At 36.0% G+C, this 16,494-nt stretch overlaps 1 protein-coding gene across 1 annotated transcript in view; it reads right to left on the bottom strand.

Annotated features, from left to right (window-relative positions):
* LOC150106928 (NPC intracellular cholesterol transporter 1-like) overlaps positions 1-16,494 on the bottom strand; it is a 920,722-nt gene that overhangs the window by 42,325 nt on the left and 861,903 nt on the right. The window contains exon 25 of the mRNA XM_090393507.1: positions 12,747-12,906. Coding sequence (XP_090249633.1) covers positions 12,747-12,906 — 160 coding nt within the window. The remainder of the gene's footprint in view (positions 1-12,746; positions 12,907-16,494) is intronic.

Here is a 16,494-nt window from a genome sequence, read left to right as displayed (position 1 = left end):
TAAAATTTATTCTTTAAAATGTATCATAACAATCGAGTAGAAGCTCAGGAATACACACACACACACACACACACATATTCATATATAGAGGGCTTTTTTTTCCAGCCGGAACGGTCCGGAAAAGTTTACCGGAACACATTCCGGCTGAAAAAAAGCCCTGCATACAACAACAATCAAAAAAAAAACAAAAAAAAAAAAAAAAACAAATCAAAGAACAATCTGTTCTTTGATTTGCTTGTTTCTACACAGTGACGAAATATTGCTATTTTCAGTATGAAATATCTGTACTTCATTAAACTTAATTACTGTGGTTAATGTGTAATTTGTTATTCTAAGAAATTTTACCCATTAAAAGAAATAACAAAGATAGCCGAACTGCCTAAATGGTTAACAACAAAGCAAAGAAAAAAGGTACACAAGATACGGAACATTAAAAGTCTACATGGAAAAGAAAATGAATTAATAGATGATTTTAAAAAATCAAGATTGGATCTGCTGGCAGTCACAGAAACAAAAAAGAAAGGAAAGAACGGTCAAGGTTGCCAGAAAATGAAAGATGGATATATACTTTTCTATTCATGGTTAAACCTAAGAGAATGGGGAAAATAAGGGATAGCTTGCATAATTAAACCAGATCTCAAAGAATATATTACTAAATGGCAACTAATAAATGAAAGGTTGTCGATAATCCTGTTCATCCTGTCCACCTCTATCTCATACTATACTTCCTCAAAACTATTGTCAATGTTTGCTCCTTGCATCTCCACTTTGAATGATCATAACTCCTTGCATAATTAAACCAGATCTCGAAGAATATATTACTAAATGGCAACTAATAAATGAAAGGTTGTCGATAATCGCTATAGATTTTAAATCACATAACCAAGTATTCATTTTAATTGTTGCATATGGCCCAAATAATAATGCTAATAAAGAAATTAATTCTTCGAACTCTTACAAAAAACAATTGAAGAAGTTCATGGGCATATCATACTAGTAGAAGACCTTAATGGCCAGGTAGGGAATCAAGTAAGTGAGGAAACAAAACAAGTGTTGGGATCACAAGGAGAAATAACCTGGAATAATAATGGAGAAAGAATAATAAATCTTTGCCTTACAAATAATTTAGTAATAGCGAATACTATGTTCAAGCATAAAGAAATCCATAAGTTTACCATGGAAGAGCTCAGTAGAAATGAAAAATCCATAATTGACTAGGCCATCATAAGCAGATTGTACTGGAAGTATTCTAAAAATGCAAGAGTCTATAGAGGTCTTGAAATAGGCAGTGACCATTACTTATTAGTATTGGAAACAATCCATAAAATAAAAGTTTGAAAATGTAGAAAAAGTAGCAAGGAAATAAATGTTAAGATAAAGAACTACAAACTAAAGAAAGAAGAAACAGCTATTGAGTATAAAAGTAAAACAGAAGAGAAGATGAAAGAAGTAGAAAAAGAGATATATGAAGACCAAGATGTAGAAAGCCTACCATACAGATTCAAAACACTTCTTGTTGTTTATTATTTTAACGGTATAATAGAACACAGAAACTAAGTAAATAATTAATTTATTAACTTGATGCTGATATTTCACTGGTATTATAACCAGCATCTTCAGAGCACAAAAACACTGTTTGTCACAATACGCGAGACTAAAACAACATTGTGTACTTAAACAAAATTGTAGCAGCAACACAAAGACTAGAGTCCTGATTTTGGCACCCTCTATCTGAAAAAAAAAAAAAAAAAAAAACGCTATCATATATTACTAGAGTCCTAGAAAAGTGCTAGTTTTTTCTTAATATGACTGTCTCCCAGATCTTCGGCAAGTTAATACAGCCATATTTGTTGAGATTTGGAGTGTGTTTTAGGGCTTCTGTCGCCTCTAAGAACAATCTCCGATTTATACGGGTTTCTGTGTAGTACTTTTGTGTTTTTCCAGTTGATCCTGTGTGCAGGGGTATCCAGAGCATGGTCTGCTAGGCTCGGCTTCCCATAATGATAATTCCGGACGTATCGTTTATGTTCGCTGATGCGGATATTCACAGTTCTTCCTGTTTGACCGTAGTAGGCTTGATTGCATGAGCAGGGTACTTGGTAGACTCCTGGATGTGATAAAGGTGCTGTCCTTGGGTGAGCGGATGAGGGTGGCTAATTTGCTACATGGTCTGAATGTAGTGCGTAGTTTATGTTTATTGAGAATTCTTGAGATCTTTTCGGATGTGCCTTTAATGTAAGGGATGGCGACTGTTTTGTTGTAGTTCTCTGTGGTGGATGGTGGGAGGGGTTTCTTAGGAGTGTTTAGTATTTTGTTTATTTTTTGTGGATTGTAGCCGTTGGCCAAGAAGGTGTGGCGTAAGTGAGTCAGTTCAGCAGTAAGAGCCTTGTCATTTGAACAGATTGCTCTCGCTCTATGGGTTAGTGTTTTTAATATGCCATATTGTTGAGAAGGATGATGGTGTGATTGTTTGTGTAAGTATCTGCCTGTATGTGTGGGTTTTCTGAAAACTGAAAATGATAAGGAACCATCTGGGAGACGTGTGATGAGTGTATCCAGGAAGGGCAGACAGTTGTTGGCTTCCAGTTCCATAGTAAAGTGGATTTTTGATGTTGGCTATTTAAATGTGCTAAGAATGTTTTCAATGTCTCAGGGCCATGTGGCCAAATAGCAAGCACATCATCAACATAGCGTAGCCAAAGTGTTGGTTTGAGAGTGGCTGTATTGATTGCTTGTTTTTCCAGGTGTTCTATGTAAAAGTTGGCTACGGGGGGAAAGGGGGGAGCCCATGGCTGTCCCATCAATTTGTTTGTATATTTTCCCTTTCCATGTGAAATATCCTGCATGTATTGTGAATTTGAATAGTTCAAATATATCAGGGGGGAAGTGTGACTTCAGTAGATTGAGGGTTTCTATTAGTGGTACATTTGTGAATAGTGAAGTGATGTCAAAGCTTACTATTAAGTCTGAGCTTTTTAGGGTGAGGTGTTGTAAGATGCTTTTTAGGTGTGCTGAATTTTTGACAAAGGAGGGAGAATTGTTAGTGAGAGTGGCTAGTAGCTTTGCTAAATGTCTAGCCAGTTTGCATGTGGGACTATTTATACTGTCCACAATTGGGCGTAGGGGTGTGCCTGGTTTGTGAATTTTTGGCGATCCATAGATCCTCGGTGTTTTAACATGGAAGGGTTTGAGTTTGTTAACTGTGTCTTTGGGCCAGGAAGTGACTTTTTTTAATAATTTTCGTGCCTTATTCTTTTGTGTGTTGGTGGGATTGCGATCTATAATTTTGTATGTTGACTGATCTTGCAATAGTGTGTGCATTTTGTTTTCATATTCAGTTGTGTCCATCACCACGGTTGTCCAACAATTCCATGATTTAGGACATGCTTTGCCAGCAAAGGTTGGTCGATTGGTAGAGCGTTTGCTACTAATGGCTCAGCAAAAAGTTAAGCATGTTTGAGTGCGGTTGGAAGGGGATCAATCGTTCGATGCTGTTGGCACTCTCCCTTGATGAGTCTTTGGACTTCTTGGAGGTGTCACATAATAATAATGCTGGATGAACAAGCAATGAAAGTGCATTTTTCAAGAGCAAGGATTTGTGATGTGACCAAGACCATGTGCAAGCAAGTAGATGGTAGTGACCATGAAATGTATAATAAATTAGCCAAGCAAATAAGAAAAGGATGATCATTGTAGGCAGTTTTAATTATGGCAATATAGACTGGGATGATGAGATAGCAATTGGAAGTAAAGAAAATGAGCGAGTTTTTGAAGGACAACTACCTCAGGCAGTATGTAATAGACCGAATGCAAGGATTGAGGGTCATGAATTTGATCAATTCATCAGAGAATTCAATTATAAATGAGGTGTCAAATCACCCTCCAGTTGGTGAGAGTCACCATGAAGTGATTACCTAGGTGGTTGCCAGCAGTGTGAGGACCTATGTGAAGAAAGGATATATGTGGAACTACAAGGCTGGAGATTATGAGGAGTTCAGGAGACAAACTTGCAGGTGTAGCATGGAATGAGAAGCTAGAAAGGAGATCATTGCAGCTTGGGGATATTCAGGAAATATCTAGTAGAAGCAATATCTAAATATATTCCAAGGGTCAGAAGGTTAAATAAGGTAGTGTGAAATAAATGAAGAGATTAAGCATGCGATACGAGTAAAAAAGTATTATGGAGGCAGAATAAGAGGAGTGGTAATAATCAATTCGATGAAGATTACGAAGAACAGGCAGGAAGGGTGACTTGGTGTAAGGGTAGCAAAAGTAAAGTATCAGCAGCAGTTAGCTAATGAAGCCAAAAAGAATCCTAGGGAGTTGCTCTTTCAATATGTAGCCAGCAAAAAGATTATGGAAGGAGACATTGATTGGAGAAAATAGTATAAGAACGACTGCTGCAGAGGATACAGTTGAGGTACTTAATCAGCAGTTCATAAAGGTATTTCATTCTTGTGAATGTGACATCATGGAGAGTTTGAAAGCAGTTGACAATGAGGAGGAGAAACTGAGTGCAAGTGACTAAGAGGTAAATGGGGAATTGAGCAAACTTGGTGTTAATAAGGTTGTGGGACTTGATAACATATCACCACATATTTTGAAGGAATGTGCCAGGGAGTTGGCATCTGCCTCGACAAAGTTGTTTAACATCAGTTTTGAAGTGAGTCGAGTTCCAAAGGTGGAAGGAGGGCAGGATTGTGATGCTTCATAAGGGAGGTGATAGAACTCAAGCATTAAATTATAGGCCTATCTGTGTATCAGATGTTGTGGTTAAAGTGTTGGAGAGGCTGGTGAGAACTAGGATCCAGAATTGGGTTGACAACAATAGTATTATCTTTGATGGACAGCATGGATTTACTAAAGGGACATCTTGCTTTAGAAATCTACTTATTACAATAAGGTGACAACTTCATTGGACAAAGGAGAGGGATACACAATAGTATACTTAGATTTTGCAAAGGCTTTTGATAGATTACCACATAGGTTGATAGTCAAACTAGAGCAGATGGGTTTGGATATTAGATTAGTGCATTGGATCAGAGACTAGCTATCTGATAGGCATCAGCAAGTTGTGTACGAGGGGCAATATCCAGAAGTGAAAAGTCACTAGTGGTGTGCCTCAGGGGTCAGTTTTAGGGCCATTGCTGTATATTTATGATATTGGCAAGGATTTAGATGGGATATTCAGTTGTTCGCAGATGTTGTGGCCCTACAGAAAGACTAATAGATTGAGTGAATGGGCACATGAGTGGGGATGACAGTTCAATGTTGCAAAATGTAAGGTTTTAAAATTTGGGAAACAAAGATGGGATGTAGAATTTATGCTTGGCAGGGATATATTGTTAGAGGTAAAGGAAATAAGAGATCTTGGGGTGATGGTGGATAAGGATCTAAAAGAGGACACATTGACAAAATTGTGAGGACACCACAATGAATTCTGAGAATGATGCATAGGACAGACACTGACTTGTAGAAGTAAGGAGATTCTTGTTCCATTTTATAAGTATCTGATTAGGTCACACATGGACTTCTGTGCACAGATTTAGTCACCTGGTTTTTAAAAGGAGGAAGAAATGTTGGAAAGGGTCCAGAGAAGACTACTAAGGTAGTTTCTGATCTCTGGAATGTCCAATATGAGGACAGGTTGAGAAAATGCAATTTATAGAGTCTAATGGACAGGAGAAAGAGGGTGATATGATAGACACAAGTTAGTAAGAGGTTGTTATACATCACTGTTGAAAAGTTTTATAGAAAAAGGTGGGAGATCAGGGGAGAACAAGTGGTCATCCCTGGAAGCTGTATAGGGAGGATGTGAAAAGGGAGTGAGGAGTGAGTTTTTTGATTGCAGAGTTGTGAATGAGAGTGTGGTATCTGCAGAGAATTTGAGTGTGTGTTTAAGGTGCAGTATGATGAACTGTGTGTATGACAAAAGGACTTCCTAGATGAGTCTCCGACTCCATGTGGTGTTAGGGTAGTGATAATAATATGATTGTGTTGGTCAGAATGAATGAGCTGAAAGAAGATAAATATGGTTTAAGAAGAAATATGAAAGTTGTTAGGCGAGGCAAAAAAAAAAAGAGCAAAAGAACCAAGATTCAACAAAAGTGTGTTCACATGAAGAGGTGCGATAATGATTCAATGAGTAGACTGCATAGGAGATATGATGTTCGGTATGGTGATGTATGAAGTGATTTGATGGTCTGATGGTCAAAATATTTGTACTTACAGGATGGATAATACTTAAATAGGTCTAGTGTTATGTATTTGGAGAAACTAGACATATCTGGATGGGTGCATGAGAGCATGGATCATACATTATGTTAAGTAGTCAAAATTGTGAGTATAAGGACAGAACAATAGTGAGCTAGAGATGACCCAGGAAGGGCGAGACTAATTTTTCCAAGAAAAGTGAAAGCTGTGGAAATACATACACACACACACACATATATATTGTTGAGGGTAGGAGAGAATTTAGTAGAGGATTTATGTGTGTCAGCATATAAGATGATATTTGCAGTCACAAAAATTGCTGAAACATGGTTGTCGTATTCCAGGTATAAAATCTCAACCTGTGCATTCAGTGATGGAAAACATCAAATAATTGTCTAGTACTTATAATAAATTAAACGTCTTGCAGTGTAAAATTTCTGGTAGTCATATACAGCAAGTATACCAGAAAATAAGCATTTTAAAAAGAAATTATGAGAGTCATTTTATACACCCAGTTGCCTTGTACACACTGTATCTGAATTGATCTTGTTTTACCTGAACACTCATCCCTTTAGTAGTTGGCTATCACAATGAATAAACAGATGTCAAAAGCATTGAAAATAAAAGATAAGAAGTTCTTAGCACTGGCAAACAGAGTGGAAACAAAAATTATTGGCATCAGCAAGACCTGGCCAGATAACAAAATGGGAAGGATAAGGGTAATACTTTTAATGATTGCAGAGGAATTAAATACAAGTTTCTAGTACTAGAAATGAACAAGACAAGATATGAGTTCAAGGCTGTTAGCTGTGAGATAGAGATTAACAAGAGGAGAAGAAAATAAATAATAGTTGGGTGCTGCTACAAATATAATCATCTGAAGAGGACTGAATTGTATTGACAGATAAATCTCATGGACACAAGGAGTGCTATTATTATAAGTGATTTCTACTATATAATGATATACATGAGTGATCTGAAAAGTTCTCAGCCTAAATGAAAAAACAAATTAATAATTTCAAAATTATTTTTATTTTTCAATATAATCTCCCTTAAGACTGATACATTTATTCCAGTGATGCCCCATTGCCATTATCCCGTCCCTGTACTGGTTTTCAGTAAGATATGCAAAATACCCCTCTACAGCTGTAATCACCTCTTGATTCGAAGAAAAACGCTGACCAGCGAGGAAGATTTTTAGTTTTGGGAACTAAAAAAGTTACATACCTTAAGATTAATTTAAATCTAAAAGTTATCTTCCTGACTACCCCAAATAAGGAAAAACAAGTACATTTATAATTCTACTCACAGAGTAGTTTCTTACTGGTCCTGTTGACTCTGAGTCCACACAAACCACCGAGAAACTCAATGCCTGTGAGTTAGAAAAGAACCTCCCTATGGTGTATGTGCATAGGGGCAGTGAGAGGCTTTAAGGGCACTTTCACCTCTTCCCAACTCAAGCAAAGGAAGTCAGATAGCCAATTGCCAACGATAAGCTCGTGTGCATAGGTGCATGGGTGGGGTGGCCATTCCCCACGTTTCTAAGAAAGCACTGCATTCTTTCTACAGGATGCTCAAACGGGTTGTACCAGACCTGGTTTTCCAACAGGAGTTTTTCTAGACAGTAAACTGCATCTTATATAACCACGCTCCCTCTGGTAAGTTCTCTCCATGTTGTGTTGAACTGCTGTGTTGAAGAGAACACTAATAAGTTATTTTCCAGCTAAAAAAGGCTTGATAAAACCAATATATCTAGACTATTGTGCAGATATACTCTGACCTGAATTCCAAGTAGACTGTGAGACAATTGAAAAGACACACTGGTAGGTAACCAAGATAATAATTAGCCTATGGAATTGTTATGCATATGAAGGCAGACAGAGAATATATTTTTTTAGAGGAATTCAGTCTTTATTGAGGAATAAAAGAGTAGTTAAGGGGATATATTTGCTGAACTCAATGGTTTGTGTATGCTCTCCAACTAACAGGCTACGAATTCAAAGTTGGGGTCCAGATGTCTTTGATTGCCTTTAGGAGGAAGATTAATTTCATTATCTGGCACAAAACTACAGCCCCAGTTACTAGAAGCCTGAAGCAGCTTAAAAATGATCTATGCTAGGCATCTAGAACAGGGTTTATGGATTATGTAAAAATATATAAAAGTAATATAAAAATATAAAAAATAATCATTAGCTCAACATGGCAATGATGAACTATAATTCACAATCTTTCATGATTAGAAGTGATATAAAAATGATGAAACATAAGTTAGTATGGTGATCATATAGCACAGATAGTAAGATTTTGCAACTTATGGCAGGTAAGTTAGAACTTTGGATAATTCCAGAAAACTAAGGTATTATTAGGAAACGTGGCAAGGTCCAGGTTCTTTTCAGGGGTGTGTGTTCCAATGGACCTCTCTCTCTCTCTCACTCACACACACACACACACACACACACACACACACACACACACACAGAGAGAGAGATTAAAAGGTGCCTTCCTTCAATGTCCTTGGACTGCATAATAAGAATAATGAAAACTGAAAAGTTAAGATACTTCAACAGATTCAATGAGAGTAGACAAGAATTTTGTAAACTGTGTAAACTGAAAAACCAGACAGAAGAGAAGTAATAGGTATGAGGGATTGAAAAGAAAAAGATCTAAAGAACTTGGATTTAAATAACTGGAAAAGTATTACACAAAATAGAAACAAATGAAAAAAAATTCTTGAAGAGGGTAGGGACTTTGGATAGGTTGTAGCACCAATAATGATGAAGTGAGAGGATTTTGTTCTTGACCAATAGTACAAGATGTCACACAAACAAAAGAAATTAATGAATATTCTTGGTCATCCATTTCTCATTCTGGTCCATAACTATAGATACACTACTAGAATGAAGGCTAGAGGGCTAATGGTCATGTCTTGCATATTATATATAATATGTTTAAATCAACTTTCTTAGTGATTAAGAATGTACAATGAAATGTCATCTATGAAAAGCCGGATGTTTGTGGCAGTCTCACTAACAAGAGGGTGTACATAATTAGATCAGTCTTCCTTCATATTTATTGAATTAGGGAAACAAAACACACGTGTTGAAAAGATTATTTTACTGATTAGTAATAAAATAATAACTTTATGTTTCGACCCCTGTATTGAGGTCATCTTCAGAAGGATACATTCAGAGGTATACGAACAAGCTACATTCTGTTGCACTCTATACAAGTAAATTAGATCTACGTTGTTAACTAATCTTTTTTCTTAGCCTGCCCTCTAGTGAAAAAAAAAAATAAATAAATAAACAAAAATAAAATAAAAACTACAATAAACTGCTAAAGTCCTCATGTACTAGTATTCTTCTGGAATTATACAGTTATATTACGATTATCTTCTGGATTTGTACAAGTTGCTATTGAATGTTCAAAGAAAAAAAAAACACTTCACTAGGTGTTTTCAAGAAAACTACTGAACTACTTAAATCAGTTAACACGTGGCCGAAAGAAACAATCAAAAAATTAATACCGCCGTATGCCCGCACATCCAGAATTTATGGCCTGCCAAAAGTACACAAAACAAACACGCCATTACGTCCTATTGTGGAAGGAATTGACAGTCCGAATTACTACTTAGCCAAAAAATTAGCGGCCACACTCAAGGAATTGGTTGGTCATTCCCCTTCCTACATAAAAAATACACAATTCATAAACAAAATTAAAAATATTACACTCAACGACCAAGATCTATTAGTCAGCTTTGACATAACTTCCCTTTTCACCAATGTCCCAATCAATGATACTATCCTACTCTTACAGAACATATTTCCACATGACATCACAGCCCTCTTTGCCCACGTACTCCGCTCCGGATATTTCGTGTGGCAAAACAATTTTTACCTTCAAAAAGAGGGTACTGCCATGGGCTCTCCACTCTCCCCCCCCAAATAGCGAACTTTTATATGGACGATTTTGAGCAACAAGTTCTAGAATCGGCATGCCTAAAGCCCAAAATTTGGCTCAGATATGTCGACGATATTTTCGCCATTTGGCCCCACGGCCGCCAAGCACTAGATACATTCCTTAGCCACTTGAACAAACAACACAAACGCATCCAATTCACCATTGAAATTGAAAAAAACAACTCTCTTCCGTTCCTAGACACACTTGTCACAAGTCTTCCTTCAGGCTGTCTCTCCTTCTCAGTTTACCGCAAACCTACACACACAGGCCAGTACATACACAAAACTTCTTATCACCACCCAACACAAAAACTAGGGGTTATAAGCACCATTAAACACAGAGCTCAAACCATTTGTTCAACTGAACAAGCTCTTAACCATGAATATGAGACCATCAAACATACCTTTATAAAAAATGGATACAGTATAAAAACCATTCACAAGATCCTCCACAAAGATACCACTAATAACAAAAAAGATTTCAAGAATGCTATTGCTATACCATATGTTAGAGGCATTTCAGAAAAAATAGACAGAACACTAGACAAATACAACATCAAAACCACCTTCAAACCCCCAACAAAATTAAGACACCTACTCAATTCTTCCAAGGATCCCCTGCCTCACTTAGCCCACCCAGGGGTTTACAAAATAGATTGCACATGTAACATACCATACATAGGGGAAACAGGGCGAACCATCCCAATCAGAAAGGATGAACACAAACGTCACATAAAATACCTCCATTTTGGAAAACCGGCCTTTCTGACCACGCACTCCAAACATACCACAGAATTGACTGGAAAGGTACCAAGTCCCTACACCGCACCAAAATCTGGTTAAAGCGGAAATTCAAGGAAGCATGTAAAATGCTCAAACATGAACGAAATCTGAATAAAAATGATGGTCTAACAATTCCAAGAATGTGGAGGACCCATCTATAACCTTCATAGCAACCACAAAGAAAAATCTCAATACAAGACCTAGTGAAGTGTTTTTTTTTTTTTCTTTGAACATTCAATAGCAACCTGTACAAATCCAGAAGATAATCGTAATATAACTGTATAATTCCAGAAGAATACTAGTACATGAGGACTTTAGCAGTTTATTGTAGTTTTTATTTTATTTATTTTTTTTTTTTCACTAGAGGGCAGGCTAAGAAAAAAGATTAGTTAACAACGTAGATGTAATTTACTTGTATAGAGTGCAACAGAATGTAGCTTGTTTGTATACTTCTGAATGTATCCTTCTGAAGATGACCTCAATACAGGGGTTGAAATGTAAAGTTATTATTTTATTACTAATCAGTAAAATAATCTTTTTAACAGGTGTGTTTTGTTTCCCTAATTAAATAAATATGAATGCTGATCATCGTGTAACCTTAAAAGAAAGAATAATTAGATCAAGAACATATGTTTGGAATATTACAGAATCCTCATCAAACACTAAATATAATATACCATATGGCTCCACAACCTTCATGAATTGTAGGTTACAGACTTTCAAATGAAGATCTGCATTTGGAGAAATGACATTGTCAGTTAATCTGCAAAGTCAGTTTATGGAAACTCAAGTGTTAATCTTCCTAGATGATGCTGATAAAAACAGACTTCTTATAGATATTATTTCTGGAAAATTTTCCATATTACTCCTCTGAATTAAGTCTTAATTTTTATGGCTATTTTTCATATTTTTCTTTAGGAATACCCCTTTTTATAATGCCATTGGCTTTTTACTCAAAAGTATGTGAAATAAAACCTGGGTTTTAAATTCACACACCTTTGTCTTATCTGCAATTCTCTCACACCATTCTATCTCGACATTTCCACCCCTTCCTTTCAGTCATACTTCAGCAGTAGTATAAAAATGTCTACAGATACCTGATACTGCTCCAAAAGAAGACAACCAAGAACCTCCTACAAAGACATGTCCAAAAGTTCCCTTATATTTTCCATGTATCTATGCCTTTAAAACATTAGTAATGCTTAAAACATTGAGTAAAAAACCAATGATATCATAAAAGGGGTACTCCTAAAGAAAAATAGACAAAATAGCCATAAAAATTACGACTTCTTATGCTGCCCATTGCAGATGCTTCAGAAATCATTATTGCTACAGTAATGCATGCAAATATCTGCAGTACAGGTCCTGAAGTTTTGAGTTTTGGTTCAGATTGTCAGATAACCCACATAGTTTTTCCTTGTCATCCACAGGCTAAGAAACCTTGAATACTATCTCTAGTAATACATTTGAAAATTTATTTGAAAATAACAGCTGTCAGAATAAGTGCACCAAACATCAACTCAAAAGAACTGATAACTCCAGTTAAACACACCAGTATTTATATCAGTGATTTGGTTCTACTTCTCAAACAGACTATGAAGAGTGTGTTTGTTGCCAATAAGTCCCCACTTTTTTTTAGCCAAGAAATGTAGCTATTCTGCTATCCTACATCAAACGTATACTGTCATCCAGTTAGTATACCGAGGCTGTGTGAGTATTTATTCAGCAACTAGATTTTATTTAATTAGCAATTTAATTATACATTTAAAATCAAAATTGTGCAATATTTACCAATTAGACTTAAAAGAACAGGGAGGAATATGAGACTATGTAAGGTGCCAAAGGCAATGATTCCCAAAAACATTCGAAAATAGAAAACTTGAAAGATCTGTGATTTGGCAAACGCCAGGACTAAGATACCACAGTCTGTAAGAGTGATTCCTGAGAGTATCTGAAAGAGAGAAATATAAATAAAATAAATAATTTCCACTAAAAATGATTGATTTTATTTATTTATAACAGAAGAGCATAATTTGAAATAATTTTAATGACATAAAACAAACTTCACTTGATCTATATAGCAATTTCCATTTTGTAAACAAACATTTTAACACGACTTTCTTAGTCCAAGCATGCATAAAGGTTTCCATAAATGATTTACAGCAAAAAATGTTGAAAAATACTGCTATAAAATATCCACAGTACTGTATAGTCACATTTCATTTTATTTTTATTTTTTTAATAAATCCCACTTGTGAAAAGCAGAGTTCAAGCATCCAAATAACAGAGCAACAAAAACCAGCTTACTCCAGTCCAGATACTCAAAACTGACTGACATCACTTCTCCAGTTCCATTGAACCAACTGGAAATTAAGAAGCCATTTGTTGTTGGGTGATGACTTCAACTTGTCAATCCACTGCCAGAAAATTCTCACCATCATTCCAACTTTCAGTATTTTCTTAACCAGTTCACCTTCCAAACATACTGTGGATATTAGTAATCCTCATTGGTAAAACACACCATAACTTGTCCAAGTTTCCTTTGCTACAACAAACAGCCTTCAGACTCAATCTTGTGTACTTTAACATTACAATGGCAAACAAACGGGATAACTTCTGTGACACTTTGAATGGCCTGATTACTGTTACCATTCTCCAGATCAAAATATCGCTTCTAATCAGATGAAAATAACTAACTGAAATGAAAGCCCTCAATCACTCAAAATTTGAAACCACCCTTCAAGCTTTGGTTCACCTATATTATTCCCTTTAATTTTTGCCAGCCTGAATATACATGAAAAGAATTTGTGCACAAATTTCCAGTCTCAGACTCAATGTGTGCTTGTGTTCACAATGGTGAAAATTCAGAAGGTTTCCAATGTAGTTTTAAAAATCCATCACTGTTTGCATAAGTTCAAGTGACTATACTGTTTAGATAGTAGATGCTCTAACCAAATATGCCTCTAGAACTTGCAGACATCCGGCATCAGTTTTCCCACATGACAAACTGATGCTGATGTCATGGCTAAAAGTAACTAATCAGAGCATGTTAAGTTGAAATGGATTAGCATAATATCATTGTAGAAATTACTAAATAAAATAAGTGATAGGTATGATTTGTTATATAATTCATTTTTATAGTATGTTCAAAAATTAGAGTGTATATTAGAAATTTTGAAAGCAATAATTTTATGTACAATTAACAGATGTGTGAACTCCTTTGACCAGCATGCACATGGATAGCTTAGAGGAGAACACTGTACATAAGCAGTCCAAAGAAAACAATTCAGCATATCACAAATTGCTAGAAACCAAACCTAACACATCTCAGCCTACATGGCAGCTAGCAACAACAAAAACATCAACAAATCCAAGGCTAATTTTGATAGGATTTAATGCAGAAAACTTGCCTTATGCTCAACTAGCAGTCAACCTTATGGTCCATGCCATGGGCAGCTTCTATACTTTTCCCTGCCAAATGGTGTCATCATAACATCCCAAAGGCAAGATGACTTACATTATTCTCTCCAACACCTGCAGAAATAACTATAGTAAACTGCATTATTCACTAATGTCTCCTCTGGGTTTTCATCAGAAAGATTATTTAAAACCTGAATAGCGTAGATACCAAGTTTTGGTCCTCTGGTATATTCCCAACTGTTCTCATAGAATGTGTTAATTCTGGAACATAAGTCATGTCATTCCATGCTGTATTAGATGCCAAATGTGCATTTCATACACATTTGGCATCTAATACAGCATGGAAGCATACCAACATTCACCCTGTTATGAGATAAGTCAACCATTCAGCTATCAATCCCACTGTGATCACAATGAACAACTAACTGGAATGGAAGCTTTCACCTCCCATTTTCCTCAAAATTCAAACCATCATCCAAACCTTGGATGATGTGTACATTCTTCAACAAGTGTACAAAGGCAGTGCAAGGAAAAAATTCAGCAGTTATCACAAGTTCTCTCAAAAAACAAGAAAGGTCATCCATAATGAACTTCTCTGCCACCTGGAGGCATATCAGATAATCAACAATATGGATTTTGTCTCGATTCTTAGCAGATCTCCTTAGCCTACACCACTTACCTTTGGACATAAGCCACGAAAGGTTTGGAGAAATTTGTGTGTTCACTTTTGGCATTGGATTAGGTTGAGAAATTCACATGTTCAATCTTGGCCATTGGATTAAGTCTAGCAAAGATATTTGCTCATCAAACTACTATCTTATGGTTGTTTTATATGCTTTGCACTCAATGTCTGGCAGTTTCGTTTCTGGTTGTTCAATATATAATATGATAGATGCTTTCCTTCCCTCAGATTTACCAGAGTACCCAAAGCCTACTTTCACTCACTTTATATATAGTCTCTCTCACTACCCACAAATTCTATTCATAGTTTTGCTGATGACAACAGAGTTCATTCCTTCTCTTCATTTGACAAGCCTTGTAGACAAGCAATCATTCAAGGTCTTCCATAACTAATGCTTTAAACTTTGATCTCTGCCATTCCTCAGTAGGTCAAGAACAACTTTCTATAGTTTGGTGCTACAAAATTGAAACCCTATTTCTCAACAGAATATCTTGCATTTCTTGGGCCAACTTACACATCTAGCCTTTCCAGATACAAACATTACTTACATTCATGGCCTCTGCAGCCTTCAAAGAACTTGTCTTTTTCTGTCCAAGATATTCCAAATCTACCCAACCTTGGAATACTATTCCCACCTTCTTGAGATGCAAAAAAAGCTTGATGTTATCCGCAAGCGAGTAATTTGATGAACTCGTTCCAATTACTTCTTTCTCACAGACATTTTGATTTTGCCTTTCCTATATTTTCTTAAGCAATGTTTTGCTGAAATGGTCATCATCATTCCTTTACTCTTAAGTCAAGTAAAAACATGTGAGCAGCTACTAGTCAACATCTATTTAATGAACCTATTTTCATTCTATACACTGCTTTTCACCAAGACTATAACCACCACCTGCTAAAGAAACATCTACAGATTCAGACATTGTCGACTTGTTTCCTAAACATGGTGCTAATTGCTATAACTTTTGCAACCTTTCATGTGTAGAGTCGAGAAGAAGGGAAAAAAAAAACATGTGCATGTTTTTGGGGGAGGGGGATAAAAATTAAAGTATTGCACTAAGTTGTGGGGTTAGTTTTTCTACCCAGTATTTCATTCTCTTTCTTACAAAGATGAAAACAACCTCATGTTTTATGCAACACTGTTACTATAATTATAATAAATTTAGTTTAATCCTTTATCCAAGTGTGAGCAAACAAAGTTTGCATCTGAAAATATCTTCAGGATTGGGGTAAGGTAGTACAACAACGGGAAACTCGTAGCAAGCTAACATCACTCCTATCTTCTATATGACCTCGCAATGGCGAAGTCATCTTTACCTATAGGAGTTGCCAAACGGTGTGCCACCATTTTATTAAATTCCTCTGGATTTAGAGAAAGCTGTTGAAAATTTATTTTTCACTTGGTTAGACTATAATAAATTTAGTTTAATCCTTTAT

The sequence above is a fragment of the Typopeltis vanoorti genome, chromosome 5 (assembly GCF_054136105.1).
Source record: "Typopeltis vanoorti isolate ZY-2024b chromosome 5, IOZ_Tvanoo_1.0, whole genome shotgun sequence".
In the NCBI taxonomy this organism is placed as follows: Eukaryota; Metazoa; Arthropoda; class Arachnida; order Uropygi; family Thelyphonidae; genus Typopeltis; species Typopeltis vanoorti.
This window is presented reverse-complemented; position numbering and strand designations above follow the sequence as displayed.